At 37.9% G+C, this 8,511-nt stretch overlaps 2 protein-coding genes across 3 annotated transcripts; one reads left to right on the forward strand and one right to left on the reverse strand.

Annotated features, from left to right (window-relative positions):
• Positions 1–215: 215 nt before the first annotated feature.
• On the forward strand, positions 216–710 carry SMAP1 (small acidic protein 1). The gene has a single exon (XM_089616693.1). It carries the CDS (start codon positions 302–304, stop codon positions 485–487), a length of 186 nt encoding a protein of 61 aa, XP_089472819.1. The 5' UTR covers positions 216–301; the 3' UTR covers positions 488–710.
• Positions 711–2,076: 1,366 nt separating this feature from the next.
• LOC149393716 (uncharacterized) lies at positions 2,077–8,024 on the reverse strand. Of its 2 annotated transcripts, none has more exons than XM_089616692.1 (15): positions 7,660–8,024; positions 6,952–7,110; positions 6,711–6,827; positions 6,535–6,619; positions 5,633–5,741; positions 5,463–5,530; positions 5,229–5,354; positions 4,254–5,146; positions 3,823–4,026; positions 3,681–3,741; positions 3,349–3,462; positions 3,118–3,231; positions 2,919–3,005; positions 2,790–2,827; positions 2,077–2,521 (listed from the first exon to the last, which is right to left on the reverse strand). In XM_089616692.1, exons 1-14 carry the CDS (start codon positions 7,755–7,757, stop codon positions 2,801–2,803), a joined length of 2,262 nt encoding a protein of 753 aa, XP_089472818.1. In that variant the 5' UTR covers positions 7,758–8,024; the 3' UTR covers positions 2,077–2,521; positions 2,790–2,800. The 2 variants fall into 2 exon arrangements, with proteins under 2 accessions (XP_089472818.1, XP_089472817.1); XM_089616691.1 differs by having other exon boundaries at positions 2,753–2,827; positions 7,660–8,023.
• Positions 8,025–8,511: the final 487 nt, after the last annotated feature.

Consider the following 8,511-nt stretch of genomic DNA (forward strand, 5'->3'; position numbering starts at 1 on the left):
TTCTGATCCTCGGAACTGTAACGGTAACGATATTTCGATCCTTGTTATTTAGTGAGCTTTTTTTTTTTTTCTTCCTCAGAATATATATAGTGAGCTAACATATCTTTTACAACGTTTTATCTTTCATATACATCTTATTTGTCTGCAAAAAAAAATAGTGATAATAATAATAATAATAATAATAATAATAATAACTGAATAAATAAATTATAGTGAAAAGAATTGGCTATAAGGAAGACTCGAGAACACTCGTTGTTTCTAATAAAACGATTTATAGAGAGGGAAGGAAAAGTGAGGGAGAATGAGACCAACGACGATGGATTTCTTCGGCGAAATGGAAGAGCAAAGTGCGACAATGGCCATGGACGTCGACGACGTTGACCCCCTCGACATCGTCGGAGACAGCGTCCTCGTCGACAACAAGCTCGCCGACGCCGACTTCTTCAACTCCTTCGAGGACGACTTTGACGATTCCGACATCAATTGAGCAAGAATCCGAACCGGTAATCCTAGAGCGAAGTTTGATTGTCTATGAATCTTTAATAACTCCGTTCTAGGGCTTTTTTTCGTTTTGAATCTGCTATGGAAATTTGGCTCTGTGTTGAATCCCCGATGACGTGGTTTTGTTCACGAGCAAACATTAAGGAATTGTTTTAGGTTTTATGGAATGTGAATGCTATAAAGATCAAATTACTCGGTGGTTTTTTTTTTTTTTTTTTTTTTTTTTACATTCTTGTTATGTGGTCAAATTAATACCCAATTTTTGGAGTCGAAAATTCAATTTTGATACAAACAAAATAGCTGAATCTTAGACCTGGTGGCATTTGAAGGCTCAGCGATTTTCTGTGTATATTTTGTGGGGAAAAAGAAAAATCAGGAATCTAAGCATATGTCTCTGCAAGTGAGAACAATCCGTGTGTATCAAATAAGACCTTATTGAATGAATTTGAGATTTATATGGCTCTTCAGGTTGGCCTCAGCATGATTTTCATAGCCCTTTTTTAAGGTCTCTCGTGTCATGCTGCTGCGAAACGTTGTCTATGAACAGTTTGCAATCTGGTATTCTTTTGCGTTTCAATGTTGGTACTCCAATGCGATAAACAAACAGTGATCCCCAGAAGAATTCGGGTGGTATAGTTTCATATGCAGATCGTTTGCTATAGTGAAGGTTCAAATAGCCCATATGTTTGACATCTGCGCTTAGTCAGATCTTAAGTTCATTAGATGAGTAGGATCAAATTCTAATTATTCTTAAACAGGAAGAAAAAAAAAACTATTACCCAAATGGATTTATGAGTAGGTTCTGGACTTTGTTTCACAATTCGTAAATTTTAGATGGATTTTGGCCAGATGGATTTCTCCAAAATTAGTTTAAGAGAACAATGGAACTCTCTTTTTTCAGCCAGCCAAACCGAACTTCAACATCGGACAGAACGTCGTATACAATACTCGGTGGAACCAACACCGCCTAAGAAACGGGTTTTTTTTTTTTTTTTTTTGCTAAACAGGTTCATCAAACTGAATCAACATTTTAGCTAAACCATGACGGGAGGTTTACACGAGCCCGGCATAAAAGAAAAGGCGCAAAGCTCAAGTTTGCTAATAAAAGAAATAACATCACCGATAAAGGTTACTAATCCGCCACATTAGACCCTCTGAGCCGCCAAAAAGGTGATTGAAAATGAGATGACACAAGCGTCGCTTCTCCGAACAAGAGCTCCGGATCTGGTCTTTTATCGCTCCGCCTACTCAACCACTGCTGTTGGGTTGTCGTTTCGAGTCGTGAACAAGGATTTTTTAGTTTTTTACTGTTTTTTTTTTTTTTTTAGATTCTAACTTTGCTCAAGTAAAATCAGAAAACTTTTCCATGTTTTCCACCCCCATCAAGTATTGCATAATCACCAGGAGCCCAGCCCAGTCCCTCGCGAACTTGAACAAAGGATAAACTTTGGCCAAAAACTAACACAACTCACGTCCATTTTTTTTTTCGTGAAGTCAGAAATATTGATTATGTTTGATGGATTGCTTGGCTCCGCTGACATGGCAAATACAATTTCTCCACGGCCACTTTCGTACTACATGAATTTCTCACTCACGGATATATATATATATATTTTTTTTTCTTACAGTAATTCTGTTCATCTGATTCAAATACATAAGCCAATTTAAAGAGCTGGGAATAACAAATACCACTCAAAGTTGCCATTTTGGCGCATTGCTACAGTAATATGTATGGGGGGATCTGAGAACATGTAATTCCATTAGATGATACAAAAGAATTATATATAAACAAACGGAAACTCAATAACTTTACTCGAGCAACATTAGGCTTCATACTGTCAAATCTGATTGATTCCCATGATGAAGATACATCATTTTTCCCAAATTTTGACTGAAACATATCTAGTCTTGCGAAAACAACTGAGGAAATCACCGGCGCTTGGTAAAATTTATTCGTGCAACGTGGCGCACCAAATAGCTCCGAGGGGCACGGGTGGCTCGAATTCAACCTTGCCATGTCCTAAGAGAATTCATAAACCAAACCGTATATTGGACTTTTATATTTAGCTTTATATTTTTCTAAGACTAGCTTGGACAAAAGTTCCTAATTGAGACCACTTAAATTTTAGGAATCAGTTGTTGATCTCTCGTCTTTTTTTTCGTATAAACAAACGCCAATTTTGAAACATCTATTTCTATGTGAATTCTCCGACAAAGATTAAAATAATAAAATGAATAATCTACTACAAACCAGTCGAGTCGAGCAAAGAAGGTCTGGAGGTGGATACCAATGGCCGGTTCAGCATTCCAAAGCATGAGTCGGGAGCTGGAATGAGGACGACTAGTGTAATTAGAAACAATTTTTTCCTTAGAATTGTCAACAAGCATCATCTAAAATCTACTTTATTGTTTTATACCTCAAACATCTCTTCATCAAGGAGACCGTTTGAGGAATTGTTCTGGATATGAGATCTATCAAATTGGAGGATTCTTAACCTTCCTTCCTGCAAATTGACCGTACAGACTTCAGAACTCAAGAATATTGGTCATTGGCTAATGTACCAAGAAAATATAAATAAATGAAAAGAGTATAGATTCATGATCTGTGTTATTCACCTTGGTCCCATAGACGATCCCACCTCCTGGAGAAGGATGAAAACAGGCCACATTGACCTCATCCTCGGCACTAGGGAGTACTCTCACAAGCTCCATATCACAAACTCTATAGACCTGATAAACAGAGGTCACACATTTAGTTATACATCAATAATGGAATGGAATGAAGCTGATGAGTCGCTCAATAAAGGGAGACTAGAAACAACCATTAAAGAATAAAGATATTTTTACCTCCAGAATTGTGTATATAGGAACCGTAGCCTCTCCATTGATCACTACACTTTTGAGGAGTGAATTGTGGCGACGGCCATAAGCAAGTAATATGTGCTCTGACGTGGGAGAGAACTGCAAACATCAACATTTCACATTTATTTTAAATTTCCTTCACAATTTATTATTTTTAAAGCCCGAGTCGGCTCGCTTTTCAAAAGTAAATTGTCGCAGAACGAAACTTTCGTAATCTAACGTAACAAATACGAGCATCTCAACTCACCCTCAGAACTTTGCAAATAAAAATGATGATATTGTAATGCAGACACAATCACGGGCAGAAAGCAACTTACTTGAATAGATGTTAAGCAATGAGCCGCCCTTATAGCCCGAGATGCGACGATAACACCAAATCTGATAATTAATAGGAACGTCAAAACTAAAGAAAGGAAAAGTGCAGAACCAAAAATACTTAAATGAATAGTAGAGCTTTACGTTGCTTCTACGAGAGAGTATATCCTTAGCTCATAGACAACTTGATGAGCTGAAAGTGGGTGCCGAGTTGGGGAAGTTGCTAGTCCTGGAACATCATGACTGACCTGACTCTGCAATCCTGGTTCAGCTTCTGAATGGGGAAGCACACATGCAACACATGCTGCTAAATATCTCCCACATGGTGAAAAATGAGCACCCATTTCACTGCAACAATTCACCACAAGTAAAGAGATGGAGCCAGGGGAAAACAATTCTATAATTGGCCATAATACAGGCTTGGGAGCAAAAGAATTTGAAATGTTTAACCAAATTTGTAATGCAAATAACTAGATTTTGAAATGACGTGATTTGAACTATCAAACGTGACGGTAAATTTTGAAAGAGATATCGCAATGTTGATGGAAATCTTGGAAGTTGAAATGGGATTATACCTGCAAAGAACAGCATGAGGAATGGTCAACCGACACCCATCGGGATGAAGAGGTACGCACGGGTTTTTCGCATGATGAGACCAAAGTCTGAGTTTCACTGTGCACGGTAACTCCGCCGCTGCTGCACCAACACCGAATGAGGCGGCAAGTTCCGGTTGGATTCTGTTAACAGGCTGAGGATGACCGTCACCATGCACGGAAATATTTGAAGAAGCATTATCATTTGGAGCAGCCATTGGTATCGAGTGTGATCGTGAAGTACGATTTCTTGACTGAGGTCGTTCAATAACCCTAGAAAAGCCAGCCCTGTTCGGGTTTACTGAGGGAGAAGTCTCATTATGTGCAGAAATTTCCTCAGTAGTAGTATTCAGAGGATGTCTGCTCTGTTGACCAGCTTGGGTATGACCCATTAACCACCCTTGCAAGAAAGGTAGCTCCCAATACGTCGGGAAGCCAGAACTTGTTCTCCCTTCAGGTTGTGCTTCCACTGCATCCAAAGTATTAACAGCAGATTGAGAAACTTCCGTCTCCATTTCACTCGAGCGAGAGATAACTCCTGCTTCTTCTGGGGTTGGGGAAGGACCACCGGGCACTATGGGGGATAAAAGCAGTTCGTAATGCCCCGAAGGAGTTGAATACGTCAGAAGCCGCACCGAGGCCAAAGTATCTACTCTTGGTCGGAGAGAAGCTGAAACACCTTCGGTATCATTATGTTGTGCGCGAGATGAAGGCCACATCAGATACGGTAAAGATGGATGAGGCGCTCCATCTGCCAAAGTTGAAGACTCAGACGAACGAGCGTCTGTTAAATATACAGTGGGAGCGGGATAGTGTAAGTAGCTGGGAGAAGTAGCAAACGTCATCGAGGAATCTGTTGAATCGAGATCATTGACCTGCAAATATAAAAAAAAAATAAGGACGAAGGAGAGATGGAGCCGAATGGACATTGTTTCGATAAACAGGAAAACAAAAAACCTCGGCCGTTAAAAGGAATGGAGCAGCCTGCGGGTGAAAGTGCACAGCCCGAAGTGAACGCTGTGTCCTTAGTACTATAGAAGGAGGAGATGTCACCCCTGTCTTCTTGTATTGCCAAATGTAGAGCTAAACAATATTTTAAATGCTTCAAAAAATCAGTTATATAAAAAAGCAAGACAATATAATGCAGTCTATCCACTCAAAAGTCAAAAGTCCCCAAACGAAATTCCTTACCTTGTGACCTGATGCAACAGCAAGGAGTTCTCCATGAGCATGAAAAGCTAAGGAAGCAATGGGGCGGTCTACATGTGAAACAAATAAGCATGAATAGTAGAAAAATAGAAGACCTTATCGTTATTATCGTCTTGAAATATCGCAAGTACGAAGAATTGTGAAGTAATTACAAAAATCGCGTGACGCTATGCATTCTGCAGTTCTTGCATCCCACAAACGCACTTCGTGATCCAAACTTCCACTAGCAAGTATGTCTGGAAGCAGTGGATGGAATCTAACCTGATATATCAAAGCCAGCAGGATCAATATAACCTTACGTTGTCATTAATGGAGTAGAAGCATGTACGTTCATATATATATATATATATATATATATATATATATATATATATATATATATATAGGATCCAGTGGCTATCTAGCATATGAAACGTTAGATATTTTGAAATAGCCAACGTTTCGTTAATTTTTTTTTAAAATAGCCACGTAAACCTATTTACACTATCAAAATAACCAAAAACGCAGAGTAAATTTCTAGTAAATGTGGCTATTTACGAAACATTTACAAAAAATTTTGGCTATTTACGAAAAACTTACATAACATTGGCTAAAACGCAAACGCTTATGTTTGTGTGGCTTATATCGCTAAAATTTTGTATAATATATGAATAACATAATGCATCCAAATGTTTGATTGGCTATTGATATTGAAGCACAGATTAAAAAAGCAGCTTGTTTACTAGTAAATCCCGACATTCATGACCTAGAATGAATCTCAATGGCATAAAACAACTGCATAATTCAAAGATGGCCCACGCTACTATACATAAGCATGCTATAATGAGGCTATTAAACGAACTCAATTGAAAATTTTCCACACGTATAACTGTAAACCAGAGAACTATGTTTCATTAGTAATTACAATGGGTTTTTTTTTTGTAACAGTAATTACAATGTTATTGTGAGCATGGATTGACCAGATCACTTTCTGTGTGATAATTTATCTGTTTTGGACTATAGGATGCTGATGAGGATAACGAGAACAAATTCAAATATGAAGTTATGCACTTACCACCCAAGGGGTCCTGCGATGACCACTCAGAACCTTCAAGCATTTCCCAGTGTAGCAGTCGATAATCTTTACTGTATGATCACCACTGAAACCAAAGGAAAATAACATACTCAGAAAAAATGGAGCAGTTAGTGAACCCATATGCACAGAAAAATATTCCACAGCTCATATCTTACTGGGTAGAGGCAAGTCTCTTTCCATCAGGGCTAAAAGCAGCGGCGATGGTGGACCTCGGAGGAGGCAAAAGCCTGCAATATTTGGCCGAGAGATATCTCAGCGACTCTGACTCGACCCTGAAAAAGAATACAGTTAACCATGTAAAATTACCAAAGTCCTCATATAGCTAATATGCTATTTATTTAACAGTTAAAAAGACAAGTTATTGACAATCCACTGACGGATCAGAACCGTTCTCACCAAGAAACAAGACCGTGTCTGGGATTCCTGGCTGGTCTCCACCTTGACCCAGCAGACTCGGCGTCGCACTTAGAAGTTTCTCTAAGTGGTCTCTTCGAGAAATGTGCCGTTCGAGGCGAAACCTCCCTCCGAGCCAAGTGTTCGAATACATTTCCAAGTCTGGCAATATATTTGATGGAATGTATTAATTGCCTAGTAATACATGAATAAATAAATAAGATCTTCACTTTTTGGCTCAGTAACTATAATGAGCCTTCAATACTCCAATAATCAAAGTGTTGATAGCCAAATATAAATTCCTTTATAGAGAGAAAGAAATATAAATAAATAAAAAAAGCTTCACGTCATAACTACTCAGGCGGATTTCGACTGCCTCAAAATAACAAGAAAATATTCAAACTTGTTTACTGAAGTTGCCAATTGTAGAATATACATAGATAATTGCGTTTCAAATGTCAAACTCGAAAGTAATTTTTCATATGATCCAACACGGAAGGAAAAGTTTAAGAAATCAAAAGTGAATTACTTATATGATCCAACAGCTGTTACATTTACTGATTTACACACAACGTAAAAATAAAGATATCATCATATAATTAAATTATGGATTTTATCCTCCAAAATGAACAGCGCTCGAACAATCCAAGCGAAACAACCACCGAAATACCAAATCAAGAAGAAAAAAAAAAATCGAACTGCTCATTTTACCTGTGACTTTTCGAAGAAGCGTTGTTCGGCGGAGGAATTCGCGACGCGGAGGTCTCAGGGAAATCAGGCTCGTCGTTCCACAACGAAGTTCCTGTCATTATTTTCTTGGAAAAACCTCATGCTATGGATTTTACCTCCATCGGAAAAATAAAAACTGGTAGCGAAGAATACCAAAACACTCACGAGCGATTCAGATTAATAGAAAAATAATAAATAATAAATAATAAATAACAAGTAAGAAATTATATATTCCGTTGTTAATTGGAATTATTCTATAAATATCTGAAAGAAGATCTAATTTGGAAGAGAAAACCTAGAGAGAGAGGGAGAGGGAGGGGAGAGGGAGAGAGAGGGAGAGATGTAGGTATTTTCTTAAATGTAGCTTCGATTCTTCTAGTTGTTATAATTATAATTATTATTTTATGTTTTTGCCATCGAACCTTTTTATTTAGGATAAATTACATATATGCCCCCTGAACTTGTGACCATTTAACAACGTGGTCTCTACTTTTATTTTTCTTACAGCGTCGCCTTTGAACTTTAACAATCTTATAAACTTAGTCCTTCCGTCAAATTTTGGGAGTATATTCCGTCTATTTTAACTTGTGTTAAATGATCAAAAGTTCAGGGGGTATTTATGTAATTTATCCTTGAAAAATTCAGATTATTTTATTCTTTAGTTATCTAATTGACGGAAGATAAGAGAAGAAGTAGAAGGAATTTCTGCGTTTTCTCACTTCTGCTGCGTGGTTGAGGAGTTGAAAGTGAGTTGACGATAATGCCCTTCGAGGTTATTCGTTCCTTACAATTTGGGCCTAGATTTAGACATTTAACTATGAAGTATTTGGTGGA

This window comes from Urtica dioica, chromosome 6, assembly GCF_054948205.1.
Source record: "Urtica dioica subsp. dioica isolate 48M chromosome 6, U.dioica_male_clone48M_v1_H2, whole genome shotgun sequence".
Classification (NCBI taxonomy): Eukaryota; Viridiplantae; Streptophyta; class Magnoliopsida; order Rosales; family Urticaceae; genus Urtica; species Urtica dioica.